Here is a 27,088-nt window from a genome sequence, read left to right as displayed (position 1 = left end):
AATTTGATTAATGATTGCAGGCAGCAACCCAGGCTCTAAACTCCACAGTCTGCTCAATGCCTTCTCATTGAGTTTTCTAGGAACTTTCATTTTCCATGCCTCTCTCATACAGAATTGACATTTACCAGGGGCCTGAGCTCCTAGGCCTGGGGTGCCTGTGGGTGGGAGGATGCAAGGCCGAGTAAGACCTCACTCTAGTCATGGCTTTCACAGAATTAGGCTGGAAAAGACCTCTAAAGTCCAACTCATGACTGAGCACCACCCCATCAACTAAAGCAAGGCACCAAGTGCCAGATCCAGTCTTTCCTTAAACACCTTTGGGGATGGTGACTCCACCACCTCCCTGAACAGTCCATTCCAATGTCTGATTACCCTTTCTGTGATGGAATTCATCCTAAGGTCCAACCAAAACTTCCCCTGCTGCAGCCTGAGGCTGTGGCCTCTTGTCCTGTCACTCGTTGTGAGACCGACCCGCACCTGGCTGCGCTCTCCACTCAGGGACTTGCCCGGAGCCATAAGGTCACCCCTGAGCCTCCTTTTCTCCAGGCTAAACCTCCCTTTCCCTCAGCTGCTCCTCACAGGACTTGCGCTCCCAGATCCTTCACCAGCCCCGTTGCCCTTCTCTCTGTTTTAGGCGGGGGTCGCTGGCGGCTCCCCGTTCCTTTAGAACCGCACCAGACGGCAACGCCGCTGCCGCGGCTCCCGCGCCCCGGGCGTGACGCGGCTCCCGGGGCGGGTGGGCCCCGCCGGCCCCTTCCGGGCGCGTCTGCCCACGGGCGCTGCCGGCTCCTCCCGCCGCAGCCGGCCCGGCCCCGCCTCCCGCACCGGCTGCGTTCCGACACGGCTCCGCGGCCTGTGGGCCCGCGCCGGCCCGCTCCACCCGCCGCTGCTGCCATGGCCTCTTCTGCCCCCGGCCGGGCCTGAGCGCCGGGAGCCCCTGTGGCCGCAGCCCGCCCGGCCGCCGACCCTGCTCCGGCCGCCTCTTGGCGATCCCCCGCCGCCTCCTTCCCCGCCGCCTTCGCCGGGCTCCGCGGCTCCTTCCCCCGACCGCGAGGTCCCGGCGGGAGTCGGCGGCGGGCGCCGGCTGGAGCAGGCGGTGGGGAAGATGGCGGGGAACGGCGGCGGCTTCGCCGGCGCCGGGAGCGGGGAGATCATCCAGCTCAACGTGGGCGGCACCAGGTGAGCGGCCGGGCCGGACCGGTGGCGGGCGAGGGGCGAGCGAGGGGCAGCGCCCAGCGGCCCTGCTGGGCCCTCCCGGCCCTGGCGGGGTTCGGCCGCCCCGGCCCGGCAGGGGTCAGTGCCGGCCCACCTGGGACTGCCCCGCGGGGCTCTGCGCGCTGGTGCTGCCCCGGGACGGCCGGGATGAGCCTTCCCCCAGCACTCTGCGGGGCCGGGGGTACCCCAGGCGGACACGGGGTTGGCAGCTCCGCACGGTGTCTGCCCGCGGTGCCAGGGCAGCCTGCTCTACAAACACCTTAGGGACTCCGGGAATCCTGCTTCTTCAGGGATAGAAGCTTTGCCCTGCTGTCACATGCGTAGGCTGCTAGTGTAGCAGCCTCAAAGACTAAAATATTAAAATCGCTGATACGATGTCGCTGGCATCAATGAGAATAAAGAGCTGTATTGTTTTCAAATGTACGCTGGAAGTGTGGAAGCTGGCAGATGTAGAGGTTTTGGCAGGCTGAGGCAGAGAATTGTGGGACAGCTGTAGTCAGGATCTGCGTGATAAACAGTGCAAACATTCCTGTCAAAATGCTCAGGCATGAAATCATTCAGATCACCGTAGCTCGTGGAAACTGAAGTTATGTGTTTTCCCAAGTAACGTGCACCACGTGGAGACAGCTATAAGTAGTAAGAAGAACTACTGCTATTATAAGAATTTTCTTGCATTACTCAGAGCATGGACTCGATCTTTTAACTAAATTGTGTGCTGCAGCCTTTCTTAAACCGGAATGCCATAGATACCCATGCAGAATTTCTCTGCTTTAGTAAGACATTAAGAACCTGGTTCAGCCCAGAGAAACTCCTTGTAACTTGCACAGGCGAAACTCACCTGTAATGATTCTTTCAGGATAACTTTGATGTAGGCTTGGACCAGATTTCATGTTATGCTGCATAAGGTTCTTCAGTGAACTCTGTATCTGAAATTACAGGCCAGTTTAACTTTTAGGATTTTACTACCTGTGAAATCTTAAAGCTGCTTTCCTTATTAAATGCTTCTGCAGAGAAGACAGAATTATGGAAAGGGCACTAATCAGGAAAGAAATGCACACCCTCAGAGGGCTTGCCTACACAGAGAGGTGGGAAGAATGAGGCAAATTAGTCAACATTTGGATGTAAGCTGTAGGAAATGTGTGCATGGATATTCCCCCTTTAACAGAGAGACTGTACTGTAGTACTCCTGTGTGAGAAATTTTGGTCTTTTGCAAGTTCAGCTTCCCTTGTAGTGCCCATGTCCTTTGGGCACTACACCTGAGCCGTGTTTTTCAGTTTGCAAAGGCAGGTGACTCTTAGCTGATAGTGGAGTGGAAGATGTGCACAGCAAGTGGGTGAGAGCAGGGTACTGTACACGTTTCCTCCTCCTCTTCAGTAGCTCTCATTCCTCCCACTGGAAACTTGAAACTCTTAGTGTTGTTTGTAGAATTGTATGAGAGGAGGAAATAAGCACTCCCCTCTATTTCTGACACAAGTTATACTATGGAGCAGCTTTTCCATGCTCAGACACGAGGTCCCCGCTGCTCCCTGGGACGGTCAGGACTTCTCTCGTGTGTGTGATGGCTCCGTCACTTCCTGGTCACAACTTCAGTGAATTCCTTTGCTGCGAACAAAAGTCTCTTGCAAGTTAATGTTCACAGAAATTACTGTATCAATTTGGGTGAATTATTTTGACTCTGTATCTCCCTCTGGTTATAATGTAACCCTACAAGGAAAATAGACTTTGAAAATGGTTTTGTAGCTTTCACTTGTCACGTCTGTTTCCAGTTGCCTATATTTTCTTTCAAATAACTTTAAGCTGTCATATGCTGAGGGTTTTTTGAGGATTTTGCCCTGGGTTTGCCTAGTTTTCCTTATAAGAGGCCTGTCTGACCGCTGCATGGAGCTGAAAATACACTGATGCATGTAAATGTTGCTAGCTGAGCTTCTTTCTGCATCTGGAAGGAGGACTCTGGTTGTTTACATAGATTAATGCCTATGGAATAAAAGTTCTAAAGTATATGTTAGTATGAGCTATTGCTTACTAAACTGGTACCATAGTGCTAAATTATAGACAGGAAATCCTGGGGCTGTCTGAACACACTGATAAAATTGAAAGAGTATGATGGTGAGGCTGCATCAATCCCTATATTAACAAGCAGTATCTGGATTAACTCTGGATAAAATGAATGTAATTCATTGTTTTCACATGCTATAATAGAGCTAAATGAATCATCCCTTCCTCTTAGGCAGAGGTAGTCACCTGTATTACCGATAAGAAAAGCTGAGCAAAACTATTAGAAGTATATCAGAGAAGTGCTTTTTACTTTTTTTTCAGAAAAGGCTTTGTGCATGCTTGTGCTTAGAACACTGACACTGTAGCTTTTCTGTAAAGAACAGATTTGCCATTGTTATGTTTGCAGTGAGCAAATGCACAATCCATGTTTTATATACTTCCACATAGCCTCTGTGTTTCTGCCTCTTCTGGGGCATAAAGTAATGGGGATGGGGTTTGTTTACTTCCCCCCCTCCAATAAACCTGGAAAATACTAGCAGTGAAAATTATATAAATTATGACTAAGTATTTTCATTCAAAAATATTTTGTATTTTGTAATCCTGTACTAAATGGCAAGTTGCAATGGAATTTTACTTTTGCATATCCTTTTTGTTTTCCATTAATGAAGAGGTCACCATAGGTTTCTTAGTCACAGCACTAGTAAGAGGATATGTACAGCCAGAGAGTGATGCAGAGCATGAGCTCATTGTCCAAGCTGCCAGTTCAGTTGTCTTCCTTCATGTTAAATCCAGACCCAGAAGTAGTATAAAATAATCCATAGTTATTTATTATGTAAAGTATTGTCTGGCATCATAAGTAATATTATCATTTGTATTATTTCACAATATGATTCAGAGTCAAAATTTTTTTTCTTTTAACTTTTATTGTTATTGCCCCTCCCTCCTCCCCAAGAGGGGCCCAAATACCAAAATGGCAAATAATTCATGTTCCTATAAAATATTAACTTGAAGCTCACTGTAGTCTTTTGCAGTGCATAAAGTAGCACCCTTTCAGTCCTAAGTAAGAGCACCAGAGTAGCGTGCAGTTTTTGACAAATAAAGCACACTGATGATAAATATATATTTTACTGTTAGGGTTTTGTGTGTGAAGCAGTGTTTGGGTTTTGTGGAAGGTTTTTTGCAAGCATAAATGTTGAAGTGTGGGAACCAGGAAATACAGGATGTTTGGGACAGTGTGTTACAAACATATAAGGAATGTTACTTTTGTGATCTCCAGATGGTCCTGCTTCATGCTTAAGGATAATCTGTGCAAAGAATCTGCAACTTCTGACTTGTTGCAGGTATTTTAAACATCTCAAACTTCCCAAACCTGTTTGATATTAGCTTTGTAGGACAAATCAAGGAATTTTAGATAAAGCAGTCTTGCTTCCAATTTTGAAGTTGATTCTGAACTTGTAACTTTGTTTTCATAGGTTCAGCACATCAAGACAAACACTGATGTGGATTCCAGACTCATTTTTTTCCAGGTATTTGTAATATATCGTCTTCAGCAAACACAAATTAACAGTCATTTTAAAAAATTATGTTCTCAGTTCTTAGTTTATGTTGTAAATAGTATTAGTGCTTTTCTCCCATCTCAAGCAATGGGACAGATTAATTTGAAGTAAGCTGTTACCCAAGAGGCATCTTCTTGCTTGAATGTAGCCATGGCAGCTTATGTGCTGATGAGCTGTCATTTTCAGATAAAGTATTGTGGAAATAACTTCCAGTTCTGCAGGAAAGAGACATGCCACTGGCTGTGACTCTGTTTCTAATTGTGATCTTACTGGCCATATGCATTAGCAGTGCCTTTAACATTTTTGGTTTGGTTTGGGGTTTTTTTGAGTTATTGCTCTACTCTGAGTTACCTCAGAGTTTTGAGGGTTTTAACTTGTGATGCAGAAGCTGTTGAATTATTGAACATCCTCTATTTACATCAGTGCCATTACTAGTTCTGCAAGTTTGCATTTTGTTCTGCAGCTGCTGTACCTCTATCACCCCAGTTAATCCTAAAGCCACAGAGGAAGACCTAAATGCTGGCAATTTTTCTTCCTTATGTTTAATTTTTATATTCTAGATGTCTTTCCCAATAAAAGCCTAGCAGCTGACATATGCAGCATTTCCTCTTTCTTTTTTACTGAAATGTTCAGATAAATGAAATGCCAGGGAAATGTCACCTTCTTTGAGGCATGCAAGGAAGGGAACAAGGAGGAAGTCTCATGCTACTCCTCAGTCTCAACACCAAATATGCTAAGGAGGTTGTTCTGAAAGTTATCCAATACTGAAAAATCTCAGATAATTGTCATCCAGATGTTGGTCTTGATGCCCATCTTACCTGTAAAATGAGATTTTGACATTGTGTTTTATATGGGTCTGGAAAAAAAGTACTTTGATCTGATGGAAGAATAACTTTGAAGTAGAATTGTGTAAAAATGAACCCATGCCACTTTTGTCCAGTAAGTCCTTACAGACTGGGCTGTTTACTCATCATTTTTGCTTCAGCAGCTTTTACCAATTTAACTAGATTTTAACAAATTACACAGCCCTCTAAGGACCTGGGAAAATTTTTCATCCTTTCAGGCTTGTGTCTATTTTCTTTGGAGATCTGAAGGTCATTATGATGCAGCTTTGAGACTTTCCTTAGGTGTGCATACACTTCTCCTTTGTCCAGGAGAGATATTTCACTCCTCCAGCATTCTGGCTGTTTTGTTTGCTCTGATAAACTCTGTTACCAAAAAATAACCAAGGAGAGCTAACTGACCCAGAGTGTTCCTACCCTATGATTGTGTCAGTACATTTCTGGGGGACATCTAATGAAGGTTTCCTGTTTTTCAGTTTGCTGAGTGGAAGAATTTCAACACTAAAGGATGAAACTGGTGCTGTGAGTAATTAACATGCTGTAACTCATTAATTCAGTGTTATGCTTTTGGTTAGGTTCTCTCCTAAAGCATTTTCTCTGTGGGTGCTAATGGAATTACACTGCCTGAGTCAGGCTAAACTTTCATTGAAAATGAGTGACACCTCTGGCGTTCTTGCTTCTCATCTTTGTTTCAAGCTAAGGGAAACTGAAAAATGTTCATACTTCTAATTATGCATTATACAGGTAATGCAGAAACAGCAACTCTGCTTTTCTTAAACAGAGCAAATGCCAATTGCTGTATTGCAGTGAGGTGTGATTTTCATTAGACAGGCATTGCATGTGTAGTTGAGTAGTGCAACATGGAAATGTCACTTTTTTTCTTGGTAAAAACATGTAGCCATTGCCATTTCAGTCTGTGGTATGATATTCCTAAACAGGAAACTATAGTTACAGTAATCTTGATGAGGGATAGTAAGGCACACAAGTACTTTGGTAAAATTGTAGAGTTTTGATGGTAATTTAATTTTAAAAAGCCAAAACCTGTCTTGAGATCTTATTACAGTTACTGCATATTGAACACATGCTAGAAAGTGAAAGCATCCATTGTCGTTTCTGGATACTAGAATCTAAAGGGCAGATTTATTAAGTGCCATCTATTTGTGTGTGTATATGTATACATATATATATGTGTGTGTATATATATATATATATGCAACAGTGTTTGTATAGATGTCCTATAGGAGTGTTTAATAAGTCAACAGTAGAATAATGAGAACAAAGAAGATGCTCAAAAACTTTGAGTTTTGTTTGTCTGCTCACTTCCTCATCTTCAACTCCTCTTTCCCACATTGAGCATAAAATAGCCCTTTAGCTGATGGTTGCTCCATAACAGTACTCAAGGACAGAAATTTTTCTTTGCAGATATTTATTGATCGAGATCCAGCAGCATTTGCACCCATTTTAAATTTTCTTCGCACAAAGGAGTTAGACTTACGGTAAGAAGTGCATTTCAATCCAAAGTGTGTCTTCAAGTGATGAATAATTCATCTTGCTCATCTGGTTGGGTGCCTGGTATGTGGTTCAGCTCCCTCACAGATGTTGGGCCAGGCCTAGAATATATGCATGTTGTGGTGGAAGCAGAAATGGTGACATTCTGTTTTGTTAGTAGATTCTTGTAATGTGGACCACTTCTTGCAGTGTATTTCTTTATTGTTTCTTTATCTTTATTTTAATGAAAATTGAGTCAAATTAAGATCACTTTAAAATCTTAAACATCAACATGATGAATGCATTTTGTGGTAATTCTATAAACTGTTAGGTAGCTTGATATTTAGATTTGTAATATCCAGTTGTATGCAGGCATTTATATTCAAAGTATTGGCTCACTTTGTTCATGTTGGTTTTTGGTTTTTTTCCTATTTCTGTAGGGGAGTGAGTATTAATGTTCTCAGGCATGAAGCTGAATTCTATGGAATCACTCCTTTAGGTAACTTTTTTTTTCTCAATTTGGGCTCATCTTATAATTATTATTGTAGTAATTGTCTACTGACAAATCCTGGGCAGTTGTGACCCTGAAGATTTTCAGAGTAAAAGTTTTTAAAGATGGAAGGATATTTGAGATAATGTAATGTTTTCAAGGGAGTGAAAGCTGTGATCATATCTGGGTTTCTTCCTTAGTGAGAAGATTGCTACTATGTGAAGAACTGGAACGCTCATCATGTGGCAGTGTCCTTTTTCATGGCTACCTACCTCCTCCAGGTATTCTCGTAGTCATGGTCTGATGTTGCTTGCTGTCACTTGTGATCTCTGTGCTGTAACAAACAGCATGTTTAGAATACTGGGCAGGGGGTGTGGCAGGCTGTGTTTGGTTGTAGGCCACAGCAGAGGTTCTTCAGGAGCCTTTCAGTTTAATGTCGTCAGCATGAGGTGCTTTCTTCTTTCTGAATGTCGTTATCTTGGGTGTCCTGTTGCCCAGTGACAAATCACCACTACTGAGCTTTCCTTTACCAACATGAGTACCTGTTAGACTTTTTAAATTCTCTGTAGAGATGAACACATTTCATGTATTAAACAGAAGTCTAAAGGATATCTTGCCAATTATTGACAAGTTTTCTGAAGATAATTCCTTAGATGGTGAATGTCAACATAAATAGCAAAATAATTTCCTGTTTCAGTGTTACAGTATTGCCTGTTTCTTGTAGCAGATAAATTAAATTTTCATCAAAATGCACACGTGTTAACCCTGTATTTCTAAAGTGAAATAATATCTGTTATAATGCTGAAGTTTAAAGAGGAACACAAACCTTTTTTTTTTTTTGATAGGCATTCCCAGCCGTAAGATAAATAATACTACTGGGCCACCGACTGACATCAGAACGGGTCAGAGTGAGAGTGAGATGCATGGAGGTGGTGTCCAGCCTACGCTTGCTGGTACGGGGGAAGGCACAGTCCGACTAGGTGAGGAGTGTCAGTTTTAAAACCAAAGCAAATTGCAAAGATGCTTCTCTCTGGGAAATAAGAACTGTGTAGCTGTATCTGGTTTAAATCTGTTATTCTGTGTTTGCCTGGTTAAAATTGCTGAATATGTAGTTAAAGATTACTCCCTATACAGCATTGAAGGCTCACTGCTTCAAAGTCCAGGTGCAAGGCTTGAGAGAAAGGCAAATCAAAGTTCTTCATGCAGCCTTAGCATGGCCCCTTAGACAAATGCCTTATACTGTACTAAAACCATAATAAAAACCAGAGTGGCCACTGTCTCTTTGGTCTTTTTTCAGGGCCTAATTCCTGCTCTTCTACCTCTTCCCTGTTCTTGGTGCCTCACTTGCCCTGAAAGAGTCAAGTTTTTAGAGTAAAGGTAGTCTGCACAGAAAAATTGTAAGTGAGATAGACCTGAATTCTGTCATTTTCCAGCTTTTGACTTTGCAAGCAAAATGATACTGTTAGAAGTGCTGTATTTCTGTCATAATCCTGTAAATCATAGCAGTGTTAGGAAAATCTACACTATGTTAAAGGCAAATCTATGTAATATAAAAGGATATGAATTGCTGATTCTTAGTGAGCTGCTAGAGGTTTGCAAGCAGGCAGCCCTGGGTAAAAGGAGGTATAAGGTGCATTCCTCAAGCATTAGTTCTGTAGCATACCAAGGCTGTGAGGAGCAATACTGCGAACTAGAATCTTGCTGAAAATGATTCTTGAAAACTTAATTATCAAAGTTTCTGTTTCACATCCTAGCAGAGAACTCTATCCTGTTAGAGATGTCTCTGCTCATCTAATACTCATCACTTGCCTAACTTCAGCTTTGTTGTTTTCAGGATTTCCTGTGGACCCACGCAAAGTCCTAATAGTAGCTGGCCACCACAATTGGATAGTAGCTGCCTATGCCCATTTTGCTGTTTGCTACAGGTAGGAATAGAGTTGCCTGTCACTTTACAGGAAGCTAAAAAAATCATTATTATTGGCTAAGAGCAAAGTAAAATGCTTACTCTGAAAAAGCAGTAGATAAATGCATTCAGTCTCATCCTACAAATATGAGTTGCTGCTTGTTTTTTGGTGAAAATAAAAAGCTTGATAGGAACTCAAAGTTTGCTTTGATGTCAGTATTGATACTGTTGGAAAAGTTGCAAATTGACTCCGATACAACTGTTTTAAAGCAGGCCTTTCAGTTGAAAATTAATTTTAAAAGTTTTCCTGCTGTGAGTTTGGAAACCATCTGTGATGTTACACTGTCAAGGAAGCTGAAACAGTTAATGAATTTTTGCTACATAATTTTGCTACCTTGTCTTTAGCTTTTTTTAGCTGAGCAGATGTGTTAAACACTTGCTACTTCACTTGGATGGCTGAAAAATTTTGTCAATGTCTAGAAAACAAACTGATTTTTTTTAAGATAGGTGAAGATAAGCAGCACCTCTACATTACGGAAGCTCTCTTTAGTTCACATCTCATAGTCTTGATTTAATTGATGGCTGTCTTTTGAGTGGAAAGTAATGTTTTAACAAGAACTGTTGCCCAGACCAATCTAACATGGCTGTCATACTGTTGTTCAGAAAAAGAGGGGAGAAGACTGTAATATGAACAGCTTCTTTCTGCTCACTGCCAAGCTAAAGCCATATTTGCTGCTTATTCACTCTCTAGAATATTAACTCTGTTCCTTAAACTTTGTAACTTTAATCACATCTAACTTACATGCACCACTGCAATTCTTTTTGGCTTTAATTTGTATTAAATGTGTATTCCTTGCTCTGCTTAATGTTTTTTATTCTGACAGAGAAAGAGGCAATTATTGGCAATTGGTTTTGCGCTAATTGTCCCCTTTTTAGGATTTTATCTCTGACTGTTTTCCTTGGTTGCTAGCTCCCTTTTGAAAGATTCTGCCTCTTTCCTGCCAGGTAAACTACTTAACAAGACTTTTTGCCATTGAAATTATGTCATTAGTGATACTTTTGATGAACCATGTCAGACTTGAATGGCTGGTGAGAGAGGGTGCAGGTCAACATGCCAGTTTAATGTGCTGCTTTTCTTCTCAGAGACTCAAGGTAGCAGTCTTGTATTCTTTTTGTCTTCCAAAACTTGAAGGAGCTCTAGGAATACAATGGTGGAATTTTCCCTTCTTCGTTCTTCTAGATCAAAGTACAGGGCATCTTAAAGATTTTTTTTTTTTAATTTTGAAGTATGAAAAAAGTCTTAAAATTTGATCATAAGGTTTGCAATAATGTCTTGGTTATTCAAAGTCTTGCATTCAAAGTCTTGTTACTGCAATTGTGCTCTTAAATCTATTCATTACAACTTCTGCATGTTGCATGGTGGATGCTTCAGCTCCAGGCAGGATGAAACACTGAAGTGAAATAATGGCAACACTGCTAAAAAGTACACATATCTTTTTGCTTTTAATTTTCTATAACTTGACTGCAGAGATCTAGTCTGCTTTAGCTCCATTGCAAAGTATCTAAATTATTGCCTGAATTTAAGTAAGATAAATTGTGCCTACACTATGTAAGTCTTAAAAATGCACAGGGAAGTTATTCTCTAAAAATAAAGCTTGCAGTCAATTCAGTATTATCTGCTTACAGTACACCATAAATAGAAAATGTGTCTGGAGAGGAGAGTTTTATCCTAAAGCATGATTTGATTTCTTGCATGATGTATAAGGAGATTAACAGAGTTTTCTTCTAAAGTCTTACACTGAACGTCATTATCTAGTGTTTGTTAACCCAAGCTTTTGGCTTCATCTTGTAAGTTTCACATCAGATGTGCTTATATCAAGAAAAAGCCCAGTAGCTGCAAAGCACTGAAATAATATGCAATATCAGACTTCAAAATGGGGGAAAATGCAGCTCTTGTAGACAGTAGTTCTTCACTAGAACTTGAAGTTTGTGGCTTAGACTGTAAGACTGAGTCATCCATACTGGTTCAGGATTAGCCTGGGCTATCTGTTCCTGAGTCTCTGACGTCTGCTCCCTGTTCTCCCCTTTGCCCTTCCAGAATCAAAGAGTCATCTGGGTGGCAGCAGGTGTTCACCAGTCCCTATCTGGACTGGACCATTGAGCGGGTGGCTCTCAATGCCAAGGTGGTTGGAGGACCTCATGGAGACAAGGACAAGATGGTTGCAGTTGCCTCGGAGAGTAGCATTATCTTGTGGAGCATTCAAGATGGTGGTAGTGGCAGTGAAATTGGTACCTATCATTACCTGGTTTGTTTTTTCTTTTGTGTGTGTGTCTAACTAGAAGGAAGTCTGAGACCTTGTTCTGAGGTATGTGTGATTTCTGGTGTTCAGTATTCACTTTCACAGATTGACAAAACAAGCTATAGTGCAGCAACCTGTTAGTGTTTTAACTTCCTTCAGTTCTGCACCAGGAATCCTGTCTCAAAGTCAGAGATAGAGAATAAAAGAGCACTGAGTAACCAATACTTACAGTTCTGTTTGAAGATTTGTGTATAAATTCAAATTAATAGTCTAAGTTTTTCCTAGACTTGCATTTGAATCTAGGCTGTAGCACAAAGGAACTAAGCTTTGGAGGTGGAAACCCATAGCTACAAAGTAATTCTGCTCTTTCCTTTGTGTTATTAAAGCCACATTTTTGCATAGAGATGACAAAAATACTTAGTTCTCTGTCAAATGTGGCTCATAAATGGAGTGTGGAAGATGAAAATTTCTTGAGTTTATAACTTGGGTGTCAGAATAGGAAAAAAATCCCACACTATTCCTTTAAGCATACAGGAATTACTGCCTATGCACCTTGGCACTGAACGACACGCAATTGTACGCTTTAGAAACAGCAAGAAGACATTTCCTGATGTAAATATTCCCTGGTATTATCTGAAGGCTTGTCTGAGTCATTGCTGTTCAAATATAGGGCAAATTTGGGAGGCACTGAAGGGAACAGTATTTGGAACTTCCTCTAGCCTAATCCCTGGTGTTTGAATAACCATTGATATGCCAGTAATGTCTGTTTCCTCTGGCACTGGATACTGATAACAAAGTGTGACAGCAGTCTGGTTATGTGAGCACTTTTCTCTGAAACTTAATGCTGAGCTAATTTATTATTAGATGTATTTCCAGAGTTGAAGCCTTGAGAATTAATAGTAGCCATAAATTAAAGTCAAAATTGCCAATTTCAAGTTTTGACCCATGTGCCTTTAAAGAAGAGCTCATTTGACAGATTCTCCGGCAATTTCCAGCTATGTTAATGGATGTTGCATTTTTTTTCCCTGCATGAATGTGTGAAAACACTAAGTCACATTTGAAGATGGGGAAAGGCAAAAGTCTTGTATCAGTTGTGTACTGCTCTTTTACTTGTGACTCTTAGAGTTCTTATATATAATCATGGTCAGCAAAATGGAAAAGGAGATTCCGTTGTATTTTTTTAAAAAATACAAAAGGTGTGTCTAAGACCTGAATATGAAATTATCTCTAATAAATGCAGTGAGTAATTATCAGATCTGAGAAGACTTTTCTTTACCTTGGCTCCCATTGACTGAATCTTAAGGATAGGGAAGAGTTGGTGCGACAGCTCTACTTCTGTAACAGGCATTGCTTTAAGCACTCTGCCATTACATTCCTCCTGCATTTTCTGGTTTCATTAGCTGCTTGTGGTACCTTGGGATTTGCAGTAAGATACAAGAAGCAGCACCTTGGATTTTTTTAAAATCAAGTGCAAAGAGACACAAAAAACCATAAGTGGATTTTTAGTTCAAATAAAAACTCTAAAATATGCCAGTATCATAAAGTTCTGATAGCTTCACCTATGACTGAAAACCGCAGCAAAACTGAAGCAAGGACTTTTGCTAACCAGGCTGTACTGCATTCAAGTGACACTGTGAAACAGAGTAATTCCACTTGGGGCTGGAGGAGGGGGGAAGCAGACAGAAAGTGCCTGCAGGATGAAATTCCCGGTCAGACTGACATTGACCAAAATGTACTGCTGTTCTTTTGGATAATAGGTCATGTTGATTGGTTTAAAAAAATGCTTGTGTTTAATAGTTGTAAATTGAACATAGCTGTTTTGTTTCCTTGTGGAGACAAATGCTCGCAGTGCTGGTTGTGTTAGAGATACAGTGCATTGCTGTCATCTTGTGAAAGAAACTACTTGTTCCAAACAGTTGCTGGAGCCTGGCAACACCATCCCCAGCAAATTGTGTGGGCTGGCAGCTCTGTGATAGAGCTCTCCCAGAGCGCTTTCTTCCCTTTCCATATTACTTACATAAGACACTGCTGCTGGCTTGCTGCTGTAAGCACTATTTTACTGAGAGGGACCCTTAGGACAAGAGCCTGTCATTACACATAGTGTTGTCTCCCCTGTGGACAAGTCTCAAGATTGTTGAGCCTAAGCAGGACTGACACTTCAAATTCCTCCAGACCATTCAAGCTGTCTTCCTTGATTTCCTTGAACCTCGTCCTTCTCTGGAGTAATCAATTCTAGTTGTTTCTGTGGATTTTTTATTACTGCCTTTTTCATGTGCCCTGTACTGCTGAATCTTATCTGCATTGAATGATTGTACCGTGCCCTGGAAAATGGTTTAGCACCATAATTAAAACAACTTCCTCAGATTCCTTCTTGGATGTTACAGAGGGCTGATTCTTGTGTGGGAATGACAGTCTGTTCATTTGAATTTCTCCTAAATAATGTTGAGGAATTTTCCAGCTATTGGATACTCTTGTTTGGACAGCATCTATCTGCTGCAGTTAACGTATATCAGTGAGAAGTAATATAATATAAAGAGTGAGCAAGATGCCATAGGAAATCTGTGAGTGAAGCTTGACACTTTGGTGTTGTAATGTATCCCCAGTATTTTTGTACTTACTAGGCAGAAAAACATAGCCTAGAAGTATTTACAAACCTAGTTAATTATAGGGCCAGTTTGCTGGACTTCATAGCTGGCAAACTTGGAAATTACCTCAGACCTTTTGAGTATGCTGTAACTTTTAAATGCATGGCCAATAAGTAGTACAAAATGTGGTATGCTATCCAAGTTCACAGTTCAGTTAAAGTTATTCATGTGGGATCTATGATGAGACTTGGAAGCTCTAAAGAAAGGATCAATTTTGTGGAAGGCCTCAGATGTCAGGGTCAACTACAACCACAGCCATCAATGCCTGTCAAGAGCTGCACTGTGCTGATTTTTATTAAGTGAAATGTTCTTGATGACACATTTCCCTTACTTGGAAGGCCAGCATTTATTTGCTGGTAAGTTTTATCTTCCAAATTTGAATAGTATATGATGATTGGAAACTTCTTCCCTGTACAGCTTCAAGTTTTAAGAGCCTGTTAGCCTGTACTCTCTGCTTATGGACTGCAACCAAATAATGGATCTCAGAATGAAAAAAACGTAGGCTTCTGCAGGCTGCTTATTTTTCTGAGTTCAAGTGTTTCTACTGAAAGAGAAATTAGAATGTATTCAAATATGGTCACATTTGAGTTGTTCAATCTTTTCCAAAGAATAAGGCTGAAGCCTTGTAGTCCTATTTAATTCCTGAAATCCATTTTCAAAATATTTTTACTTGACTGGACTTACCAAAAAAACCATCATCAAGAATTTGTAACATTTTAACAGGTAATTGCAAACTAGTATGTCACAAATTTGCAAAACCTGTGAAATTACTGCTTCTTAAATGATGCTTCATAGTCACAGCTAAATTAAAACCCACAAAACAACAAAAATTTCTGTTTGCTGTAATACAGTTTTTTAATTTATTTTAAAGCCATTGGAGAACTTGATGGCCGTAGAAAAATGTTTGTATATTTTATAAGGGCTTTTTAGCTTCTCTTGCCTCTTTTCTCCTTTCCAAACAATGATGGTATTAGCAGAGATGACATCACAATACCATTCATTGGAACCCAGTTTGCTGCATGCATGGTGCCTCACCTAGCACACTGCAAACCCAGTTCTGGCTGTACTTTACTTGCTAGTGGAATAAATGTGATTTGATAATAATGGAAAGATTCCATTGTTACTGTGCTTTTCTCTTTATTTTAGATGAGCTTCACAGCCTCTTCATTTTTTTTCAGGAGTGTTCAGTCTTGGAGTGCCTGTAGATGCTCTCTTCTTCATTGGCAACCAGTTGGTGGCTACAAGCCATACAGGGAAAGTTGGAGTGTGGAACGCTGTGACTCAGCACTGGCAGGTCTGTTCAATGTTCCACATCACTTTTTACAAGCTGGAATGCTTCTCTAGTGAAAGGAGAATAAAATAATTTAAAAGCGTGTGGGAAATACTAATCACAGGGGTTTCAGCCCAAGCTTGTGTTATGGAGTTTATCACCTGGGTATTGTGCCTGTGAGCAGAATGTTGCCTTGTTTGGTGCTGCTAAGAAGCATGCTTTTTAGGCTTTCAAATGAAAGGATGTGGTGTGGTTTGGGGTAATAAATGTCAAGTACTAGTGTATTTAAACTTCTTTGTGGATTACTAACTTTGTAAAAAGTTCATTAGCATCATAGGAAATAAAATTGTGGCAATGTGTGACAGCAATTTCTGGACCATCTGAAAGAAAACAAGAAGGCACTTTGGTATCTGGGGATCTTCAAAGTGCTTTACAATAGGAGGCTCTTTGTCAACAGAAATACATGACTGTACTTAATGAGGCCTGTCTTGTGTGTGGATGCTTCTGGCTGCACTGATTCCTGTTGTCAGAATTCACATTAAATAGAGAGATCCATGGAGTCAGTACGAGTTTGAGAAACAGTCCAGCATGCAAATAACAAAACTTGTAATGCAGCTGGATGTATACCTTTATGGCACAAAACCTGGATGCACTGAAAATCCCAAAGGTGTCTTGCAAATCTCGAGAGGCAAAACTGGCCTGAGGCTGCTGCACTGTTTGCTGACTGAGTTCTGATTTGACCCTTAAGTGACAGTACTGGTAACAAATAACATAGATAATAGGTGTGGGATAACTCTGCTTCTGCATCAGAGACAGACAGGTTAGTATGGCCTTGAATCAAACAAAACATTATTTAAAGTTCTACTGATGCCTTTGAAATCTTCTGTTAAGGAACAACTTAATGCTATGTGGCAAGCTGGTGTTTAACCGGATTTTCTAAAGAAGCAAGTCGTAAGAAAAAAAACCTGCTGTCCCATTCATCATCTTTGTTTCTGGGGGAGCCAGAGAAATCTTTCTGATCACCTGAATAGTTTCTTAGTTTGACTGACTATTCCTTTGGTGAAAGCATTTCTTATTGAAGAGTAGGAAATCTTTGACAGGCTTATATACCAGTCTATATTGTCTATATATACCAGCTTATATTGTCTATAAAACATTTTGGATGTTTTTTTTTCCAAGAGGGTGAGAATAGCTCCTTTTTTAAACAAACAAACAAAGTCTACCAAACACAAAACTAACAAAACCCACCCACACAAAACCAAACCAACAAACAAAAAACCCAAAACAATACCATTTCAAGGTGCTTTCTGTATCTTGGGCCCTTTTGCTAGTAAAAAAAAACCCCAACCCACAAATGTCTTCCTGTAGATTTTAATATCCCTTTAGAACACATTTTTTCTTGAGGAACCCCATAAAGATGTAAAGTGGCAGCGTTAATCTTGAAATTCCTAATAAGAATATCTGATATTTAACTGACTGCTTTCCATGAGTTGTCCACAGCTCTGGACTAGGATGCAGTCATACTCCCTTCAGTGAGAGAGGTTTTTGTAGAACAGTGTGCTGATGCTCCATTTCAGAACAACAACTTCATCTTCTTTCAGGCTGATGTCTTTTTAAGTTCTACTTTTATTTGTGCAAATCTATTCTTCCTTATGTGCTGATCTCTGATGTATTACACCCTGAAGATGTAATTCTGATCTCTGCATCTTATTGGTTCTTGCATCTTCTTCCCTTCTCGGAGATTTTACCAGACTACTGGGGTGGCTTCTCTAATACTTATTGCTCTGGCAGTGTTCAGTTGCATGCTAAAAGGAGGAGGAGGAGGGTGTGGGTGTTAGATACATTAGTAATGGAATTCTTAGCAAAGGAGAGCTTAAAGGAAGCAGAATATAAAGTGTTATAGAGTAAGAGGTAACATAAAGCGGTAGAGAGGCACAGAAAATCCTACTAGGCAAAGTGATGATTCTCACTGGCCATGCTCTACCAGTGACTGTTGTACAGGATTGCTCTCATGTTGTTTCCTAATGAAAGTTCACATCTTGGCAGATGGCAGCTGCTGAATCATCTCTAGTGTTCCTATCTAGGAACCCTAAGCAATTCTTTCTGCTGCAGAAGGAAAGAAGATAAAATGTTCTAAGGGCTTACAGACCATCCTTAAGTTAGGAATGGGTACTGTTATAGAGTCCAAGCTCTTTGAGATGTGAGGAAGTTTTTTTGGTTGGTTGGTTTATTTTGCTTTTATCTGGCTGATTCATTGTAAATATTTTGCAAATTATTTTTCAAGTCTCTATAGAAATTGGAAGGCTGATGCTGGTCATAGAGAAATGAAAACTTGGGCTGAAATGTCCATTAATTAGAATTCAAGATCTATAAGTTAACTGAGTGAAACATAGAGTACAGAACAAGTACCATGACATGGTGCATGTTTGACTGCTCTGGATAAAATGGCTTTTGGATTTTTCCTCCTCAGGGCTGAAGCAAAAAAATAATTGTTTGAAATAGGACACTTGACCTAGGAGAAGCTAAACTCTTTCTTTGCTTGAAATCTCTGTCCCACTTGGAGGAATAAGCACTCCTTTTAATTCTAGAGGGTAAAGAAAGGGCACATGTAATCCCTACCTTCAGTTGTAGATCAGTAGGTAAAATATGGCAGGGCTGTCTTCCAATTTGCTTGGTGTCATTGTGTGTTGGAAGTGAGAAACTGTAACGGAACAAGAATTTTTACCCCTCATATATCTGCTAGAGGCAGAGATTTCCATAGTTTGGCAGAGGGATAAAACTTGGGATAAAAGAAGGCATAGAGTGGTAACATCTAGTTCCTTGGTCCAAAAATCTCTTAAGGACTTGCCAGAAACGAAGAAGGGAGAGGACAGAAAGGGTGAAACACACTCACTAACATATGGGAAAAAAAATCTACTTTTGAAGACATGGTGTAGGTGCAGCTCTTGAAACTGTGTTCCTTCACGCAGAGAAGGATCTTCCAGAGCAGTTGTGCTGATTTGTCTGCTGAGCTCCAGGACTTCAGATCCAGTTTGGTAGAGGAATACTTCAAGAATGCCATTGTGCATGCAAATGTGTGCACAAGGGCTTAAGTCCAGTTCCAAATTCAGATGATGTTCAACAAAATACACCAAAAATGTCTGAAAACTGAGGAAGTAACAACATAAAGTCTTGATTTATTATTTTTTTCCTTTCTATTTGTGTTAGGTTCAGGATGTTGTTCCTATCACAAGCTATGATACTGCTGGGTCTTTCCTGCTGCTGGGCTGTAACAATGGTTCTATCTACTATATAGGTAAGAAATGGGAGCAAGGTGGAATAAAAAGGAGGTGCTACTGTTTTTTGTCACACTCTTTAGTTGACTTAAGTTGCATCAGAACAACTCAGTCTAATGAGAGTAAATGTCTCCTCCCCACAGACATGCAGAAGTTCCCACTTCGAATGAAAGACAATGATCTTCTTGTGACAGAATTGTACCATGATCCCTCCAATGATGCTATAACAGCTCTCAGTGTCTACCTCACACCCAAAACAAGTCAGTATTCTACCACTGTCTCTTCACTGAGAGTTTGTTAGAAACGTGCTTTTCTTTTCTAAATGGACTTTTCCTATTTCCTTTTCCTTGATGCTTAGCAGGGTTAAAGGTAGGCCTTGACATTAACAAAGAATTTTTCTTCGTTTATCATCTCCAAATGAATGATGAACACTAGGCATAGCTGTTTTCCCTTACACCTGTAACCTGTATAAATAGGTACATATAATTACATGTATTCCTACATTAATGCTTGTGCCTAATGTATCTTGGTAGGTTTTAAGCTTTTTGCACCAGAGAGGCACTTAGGTTACGAATTGTATTTGCTGAAATAGTTTGTGCTGGACTGGGCAAAGGAGAGACACAACCCTGCTGTTGTGTCTGACTTTATAACCAATAAGCTAAGAAACATTTCCATATGCATCTTGATGATGCTTTTCTAATTATGGTGCAGTTATCTTATAAATTAAAAAGAGAAACAATAGCAACAACAAAAACCCAAAGCAAAGTAAAACTCAAAAGAGCCCTGACTGGGAGAAAGTGGTTACTTTCACATAATAATATTGATACCACTGTGACTTTTTAAATTGTAATTCTTTCTGTTTTGCTTTGCTTTCCCATTTGCCGCCAACTAAAGCAGAAAAATAAATGTTACATGGCACCTATAGACCATATCACTGTGAGGAGTGCCAAAACATTTGACTATATGACTTCATTCATTTCTTCTTTCACGAGGGAGGAGAGAATGGGAAAAGAAGCTTTGTTAAGACACTGTTGAAGCATGTAGTATGGAATCAAACAAACCTGAGGTCATTTTAGTGGCAAAGTGTTTATGGGAAAATAATGAGTAAACAGTGTTTAAAAAACATAGCTTTCTTTCTGTGGAAGCTTGGAAATACTGTTTTCTGCTGTCTCCTTCCCTGGCCCCCAATAAGCCTAGCTTTTATTCCTGGGGGAACAACTGTGCTCTTGCTTGTTGTAGGTGTAAGTGGCAATTGGATTGAGATTGCATATGGCACCAGCTCTGGAGCAGTGAGGGTGATTGTGCAGCACCCTGAGACAGTTGGGTCTGGCCCTCAGCTCTTTCAGACCTTCACGGTTCATCGAAGCCCTGTCACAAAGATCATGCTCTCAGAGAAACACCTCGTGTCAGGTAACGTGTGCACAGATGGGTACTGGTGCTTCTCCCTCCTCCTGAGCAATGCAGTGTTTGTATGCTGTGCTCTATAACCTGCATCATTCCCACATGTGACAGAAATGAGTTGGACAGATCTGGGGATAAGGCAACGGCTAGATTTGCTTGGATCCTCTTTCTTAAAGTAAGCTTCCTTCAAAGCTTTTAGCAGGTGAAAGGACCAAGTTTTATTTGACCACATACTAGAACAACTCACTCTTTCATTTGTGTCTTATTCCAAGGCTGCCATTTGTAGAAATAAAAGGGCTTGTAAACAAATGTATTTATGTCAAGTTTTATTGTTTGTGTGCAGGTCCTTCAGCACTAGGTTTTTTTTTAACAGCCTTTAAGGAGCTTTCTGGTCTGCAGCAAAATATGCACCATCTCCTCCTGGGCCCTAGAAAAAGCCTTCCTGTGACTTCAAAGGGCTCTGTTGTTGACTCTGTTTCTTTTCTCTGCAGTCTCCCAGTGTCTGTTGTGCTATTCTTCTTGTCCTGGTCTTATGCTTAGGAACGTGTCTTACTTCCAGAGATGATGCAAGTAAGACACGTTCCTGAGCATACTCAATCCTTCCTTTGTAAAAATCTATTTCATCTAGAATCCAGCAGCCAGGGCGTGGCAGAGAACTGGTTTACATCTTGCTGCTATCCCGTTATTTTAAAAAAAGGATCAGGAGCATGGTATCTGATTATACTGCAAATAAACAGCCCAGAGGTCATCTGCTCCCCTGCAAGTTGCTGCTAAACCCTCAGTACCAGGAGAGGGCATGCCTCTAGGTACAAAACTGAGCTAATGAATTAATTCAAGGGAATAGGGCTGTTGTGTGAGGAGGGTTCTGCTGCCAGGATGCTGTCATGACATCTTGTCCTAGCACCTGCACACAGGGGACTGAAAGGGGCTGTAGGGTGCTAGACCAGACCTTAGTCTGGTGTTGCACCTATCTCAGTTTTTTGAATTTCTGAGTGAAGAAACAAAACTATTAGAAAACAGGACATCAGCAAGAATTTGTAGACTGTTAGAAAATTGTCTGGAGATGCTGTGTGACCTCACATTTACTAAATTGTTGATCACTCAGTCTTGAAATACTATCCATATAGGTGATCATTAGAGAAGTTTATCTGAATGTTTTGTCATCCCTTGTAAATGCCCATCTTTTCCTTTCTAGTTTGTGCTGATAACAACCATGTCCGGACATGGACTGTGACTCGGTTCCGGGGTATGATTTCCACTCAGCCAGGCTCAACCCCTCTTGCATCATTCAAAATCTTATCCCTGGAGGAAGCAGACAGTCATGGCAGTTACTGCTCTGGAAATGACATTGGTAGGATGTCTCTGGTTTGTGCTGTGCCTGTACCTTCACTAGTCATATAATGGTTTAACAGACCCTCAGCCCTATAACATGCAAGATGATGGGTGTAAGCTCTCATACACTGCTCTCCCTTTGAAATGATGGCAAGGATCTGTAAAATTCACTTGGAGTTATTATTTAGGCTGTAGAGAGTGAGTACTTACTCTGAATGACAGAAAAAGAGACAAAAAAGTCTTTGGAACACAGATACTATACCTCTCCCTTGAACAAACCGATTAGCATTTTTCAGTTCTGATTTAACTAGAAAATGAGAGAAAGCACAGGAGACTGTATTAAGCAGATGAGCATAGCAAACATTTGGTCTACTGCAAATTCTAGTTCACTGTTCAGCTGGAGTTAAACAAAGCATGGAAAAAATTCTTAAATGACTTTGAAGTGGTGACAAAGTTCACTGAAGCCTTGCAACTGCAGAGGCAAAGGGTGCTAGCATATTGCTGTAGCAAGGTATACTGAAGGAATGTGTGTTGGTAAATATGGGTAGACAGGTAGTTTAGATTCCTTGGTGGTCTGAGCCTTGGAAATGAACCTTTGATGAAGAGGGTGCCCTCTGAACACAGGCCGGGATCAGTTGCAAGAAATCTGATTAAGCCTTTAGACATGTAGGAGCTGCGAAATAACAAATTACTTACTTTTAATATAGAGACCTAATGTAGGGTTTGTGCTAACATAGTAATTCCTCCAGGAACACACAGCAAACTTAAGAATGTGTGTCCCTTAGAAGAACAAAAACTGATTTGGATCTGTAGAGACTGCTAACCATTGGATGGCTTTTGCTAGCTACTGGTCATCTTTGGCTTCCTGCTCTTGATACTTTAAAATTGCAGCGGTCATACTCATATGAGTCTGGGTCTTCAGAACTGTTTGGGGAAAAAGTTGAGGGGACTGGAACAAACAAGCGATCTTTCCTTTTTTTTCCTCTAGGACCCTTTGGTGAACGTGATGACCAGCAGGTGTTTATCCAAAAAGTTGTTCCCATTACAAATAAGCTGTTTGTAAGGCTTTCTTCAACTGGGAAAAGGTACATCCACGTTTTAAGTGGGAAAGAGTCAAGACTAGGCCTGTTCAGGTGGTGATGTCTCCCTGCTCCATGCTGAGTGTGTGCAGTTGCACATAACAGTCTTCTACTATGCCTGACAGCTCTGGCTGAGCTCTGTGTGTGTGCCAGTAACAGACTTGTTCCTTAATGATTACTATAACCTCAAAGGCTTTTTGAGAAGTCTGATATCAGAGACTCACTTCATGATGGAGCTCACAAAACAAACATTTCTGTGCCTCTACAGAATATGTGACTCTCAGCCATGGTACCATGCTAACATTTGATTTCAAAACTAATACTGAAATTGCTGGTGGCAGGGATTATGCTGCTCACAAATGGGCTTCTCTCTTTTTTTGCACTTGGCCTTGAAGATATTAAAGCCTTTACAATGGAGGTCCTGTTTTCTAGGTCGTCTATTCAATTATTCTCTTAGGCTTGACTTCATAATATTCTACTAACATTGCTGCCAACATAGTAAAAAAAATGTCAAATCCACAGCTGCTTTTCTTCCTGTTAGGCTAGGAAGATGACAAGAGATCAGAAAATGACAATGCATCTCAGTTCTATGCTTCATTTTTGCAAATCTTGCCTAATAACTTTGAATCTGGATGAAAACATTAATGCCTCAACACTATGACTTATTTTGGCACTGCTTGGGTGAAAAGTTCACTACAAAGGGCCAGTAAAACAAACTACCCAGAGCATAAGCAGCTTAGTTTTGGGAGTCCTTTTCTTCTCATCACTCCTCATAAGCTTCTAAAATAAAGGGGAAAAAAGCAATAGAGGTCTGCCATCGTAACTGAAATTGCAATTGTGATATGACGAAAGTTATCTTTATAGATAACATCTACATTACAGATATATCATCTTTGGACTTTTTTGTATATATTTTTGTATAACTGTTGTGGTTAAATGGACTGTTTCTGCAGGTTCTCCTAGAGTGTCTAGCATATGAAGGGGCTGGTTTCTGTCATTATTGAGAGAGCTTTAGCTTTCTTATCATTGCAAATAGCAAACAGACATAGAACATATGGGGGCTGCCTAATAAACAAGCAGTAACATGGACTGTGGGTGGGAAGGGATTGTCTGCAGCTGAGCAGTGTGCCAGTCATGCAGGGGAAGGGAAGGAATTTCATCTGGAGAAAAGGTCTTTTTCTGATAGCAAGTTTGGTGCCTTCTCAGACCAGCACTGACTTCAGTTTCCAAATTCTGCCAGGTGCAATTGTTCAGGTAATTTGGGATTTCTCTTCCTGTAGGATCTGTGAGATCCAGGCAGTTGACTGCACTACCATCTCGTCGTTTACTGTGCGAGAATGTGAAGGATCCAGCAGGATGGGCTCCCGGCCACGCCGCTATCTCTTCACTGGACATTCCAATGGCAGCATCCAGATGTGGGACCTGACCACAGCTATGGACATGGTTAATAAGAGTGAAGACAGAGGTAAGTTGTGTTATGCCAGGACTGTGGTGTGGTTCTTTTTCGTGTCCTCAGATGTACCCAACTGCAGTAAATGGACTTGGCCTCTAAGAGCTCTCTCTCTTGCAGATGTTGGTGGCCCCACAGAGGAAGAGCTGCTCAAGCTGCTTGACCAGTGTGACTTGAGTACATCTCGCTGTGCCACACCCAACATCAGTCCTGCCACCTCAGTTGTTCAGCCAAACCGGCTTCGGGAATCTAATTCCAGGTAAGTCACCAAGGGTGGCACCAGCCACAGACACCAAAGGTTTTGCTTTTCAGGTAGGCAAACAGGTTTGGTGAATTGAAGGCTGTAGCTAAGCCTCTGAATTCATGCCCTAAGTAGCTTAAACTGCACACACATACTCCTTGGTTTCTACTGGTTTGTATGCATGCAGACTGAAGTATTCTCTGAGAATCTGAAGTGATCTGGAAGCCTTTGTGTGGTGGCTGTGATGAGTGTATTGCTATTGTAGTGGTAATTGCAGTGGTAGGTGGGAGCAATGGTGTGCAGAAGCACTGGCTGCTGTTCTCAGCCTAACATCTGCTCTTCTTGTGTTTTCTGAAGCCTCCAATTGCAGCACCATGAAACAATCCACGAAACAGCCACGTATGGCTCTGTGAGGCCATACAGAGAAAGCCCCCTCTTGGCAAGAGCAAGGCGGACAGAGAGCTTTCACAGCTACCGGGACTTCCAGGCTTTTAACTTATCCAGCAAAAGCCCAACAGAAAGGGCAGCTGCTGCAAATGGGAATTCAAGCCAGACAGAGGCCAGGAAGGCGACAGCTGAGGGCAGTGCAGCTGACAGGAAGGCAGTCCAGTCAACAGCACTTGAAGTGCGAGGCACAGGCGTGACAGATGCCGGCGGGTGTTGCAGTACAGAGGTTCACCGCCTGCCAGAGAATTCTCTGGATCTCAGAAGAAGAGGACCAGAAGAAGAGAATGAAACCAAAGCAGAAAGCAAAAAGAAAATGGGATTTGAAGGAGCTGGTTTCCTGGGAAGAAAGAAAGTGCCTCTCCTGGCCTCGGCACCAGTCCTTGCTGAAGGTGGGCCTGAATTACCTGGTGCAGCTTCTCCATCACCTACAAAAACAGCTGCTTCACCACGGCACCGGAAGAACGACTCATCCTGCCAAGACTATGGCTTGTGAAAATGTGTCTGGTGGCTAAAACAAGGTGCAGGTGCCCTCTGGCTGGTAGTAGGCATGATGTTACATGGTGTGGGTTGTTTCCTGAGTGAGATTTTGTTCTTGTATAAATATTCTGTTTTATTCTGTTCAGAATAAAACTTGTAAAGTTATGAGAAAGTTCCTAGCTGCTGCCAAAGCTTTGAAGGGTTGTCCACATCCATGTGTGGCTTTATGTAATGCTCCAAAATGTAGTATGGTACTTGGTCCAAAATATTGTTGTGTGTTCTTGCGTAAATGTGGTCAGGCATGTGATATGTTGTCATTATTTTTGTTTTGGGGAGAGGGACAGTGCTAAAGGAAAACTTGGTTGCTGAGCAGAGGATGCCCTTTAGATGCAGCTGCACGTTGCTCTAGAGCACTGCTGCTGTCTTGGGTGGATTTTGCCTAATTCACAGAGCTGCCTCTGTAGTCTTGTTTAATGAATGGGATCCTTGCTCTTTGTGCTGCTGTCTGATACCTGAAATGTTTTGTGCAGGTTAAGGAGGAAGCTATCCAAAATAGCATATGATTTTGCCTCTTAGTCCAAATAAATTGCCAGAGGAGTGTTGCTTGTGCTTTCTGAAAATGTGTGGTATCAGATGATGGATTTTGCTGATTGTGACTGAGAGAATGCATAAAAATATCCTTGGCAGAATACACACAGCTGGCAGTCTCTTGAGGGCTTCCTTGTCACTTTCTCTGGCAAAAGGACAGAGATGAATATGGGAGTAGGTTTACTGTCATGGTATAATAATTCTCAATTACAAGTGCCTTGACATGATATTTCATACCTGTGTCACACTGGCTACTTGCTGTTTGCACCTAGTTTACTGTGAATGGTGAACAAGTTTTATTGTCTGTGGATTAGTAATACATAAAGAGAAAGGAACGACGTGACAGCAAATGAAAAAGCATGCTTGGAGTTCAGCATTTATTAATGACCTGTTTTGTTGGGTTTTTTAACTTGAACTGAGAGGGAGGGGAAGAGGGAGTGAGAGAACACAAAGGTTACAAGAACTTCATAAGAATTCCTTTAGTGCTGTTTATTCACCTGTACATGAACAAAATTTTGTGGTGGAGCTCTGTCAGGCCCGGAGAAAACATGGACATTTGGCCATGCAGGCCCCTTTTAGCCACATGCTGGTTTTTGGACATGTAAAAGACTTTTCCATACCAAACACGCTGCCCTGCCCCCCTCCCTCCCTCCCTCCCCTGCCCCTACAACCCTCCTCAGCTGGGAAAGCTGGATGAGAGACAAAGATGGGAGCCTCTACCTTCAGTCTTTTACTACTGTATGACTGGGGGATTGTCAAACTACTCTCTTACCTTTCTGAGGTGTCAGTGCTAGCTCACAGATTTTACTACACAGTGAAAGGGATGTTGAAAAAAAGGTCAACTTACCCTCCCTCCCCAGTCCCCTCCCAAAAACCAGTTTTATCTATTACCTTCAGGGCAAGGGGTGGGGAAACAGCAGCCCTATCCCTGCCTGCAAAGGCCATGCAGGCTGCTTTTGGCAAGTTACCCACTTCCACTTTCTAGAAAAGCTGGTTTTGTTCTTCAGAGGTGGGTGTCAGTGAATGTGGTGTGCTCTTTGGTGACAGTGCTGAAGCCTTTGATGACATTGACAAGATCTTCTTCATCTACATA

General features: G+C 41.4%; 2 protein-coding genes across 7 annotated transcripts in view; one reads left to right on the top strand and one right to left on the bottom strand.

The window, feature by feature from the left end:
* Positions 1 to 724: 724 nt before the first annotated feature.
* KCTD3 (potassium channel tetramerization domain containing 3) lies at positions 725 to 26,027 on the top strand. The gene is made up of 18 exons (XM_074537089.1): positions 725 to 1,179; positions 4,684 to 4,737; positions 6,086 to 6,131; positions 7,032 to 7,105; positions 7,538 to 7,596; positions 7,788 to 7,868; positions 8,433 to 8,567; positions 9,422 to 9,512; positions 11,589 to 11,779; positions 15,614 to 15,729; positions 18,913 to 19,000; positions 19,124 to 19,240; positions 20,220 to 20,390; positions 21,577 to 21,732; positions 22,702 to 22,798; positions 24,073 to 24,257; positions 24,363 to 24,501; positions 24,841 to 26,027. Exons 1-18 carry the CDS (start codon positions 1,106 to 1,108, stop codon positions 25,421 to 25,423), a joined length of 2,457 nt encoding a protein of 818 aa, XP_074393190.1. The 5' UTR covers positions 725 to 1,105; the 3' UTR covers positions 25,424 to 26,027.
* USH2A (usherin) overlaps positions 25,855 to 27,088 on the bottom strand; it is a 382,808-nt gene continuing 381,574 nt past the window's right edge. For all 6 annotated transcript variants that reach the window (XM_074537084.1, XM_074537083.1, XM_074537085.1 and 3 more), the window contains one exon: positions 25,855 to 27,088. In XM_074537084.1, coding sequence (XP_074393185.1) covers positions 26,999 to 27,088 — 90 coding nt within the window. In that variant the 3' untranslated portion in view covers positions 25,855 to 26,998.

The sequence above is a fragment of the Zonotrichia albicollis genome, chromosome 3, assembly GCF_047830755.1.
Source record: "Zonotrichia albicollis isolate bZonAlb1 chromosome 3, bZonAlb1.hap1, whole genome shotgun sequence".
Taxonomy (NCBI): domain Eukaryota; kingdom Metazoa; phylum Chordata; class Aves; order Passeriformes; family Passerellidae; genus Zonotrichia; species Zonotrichia albicollis.
Note: the sequence above shows the minus strand (reverse complement) of the source record. Positions and strands in the feature narration are given on the sequence as shown.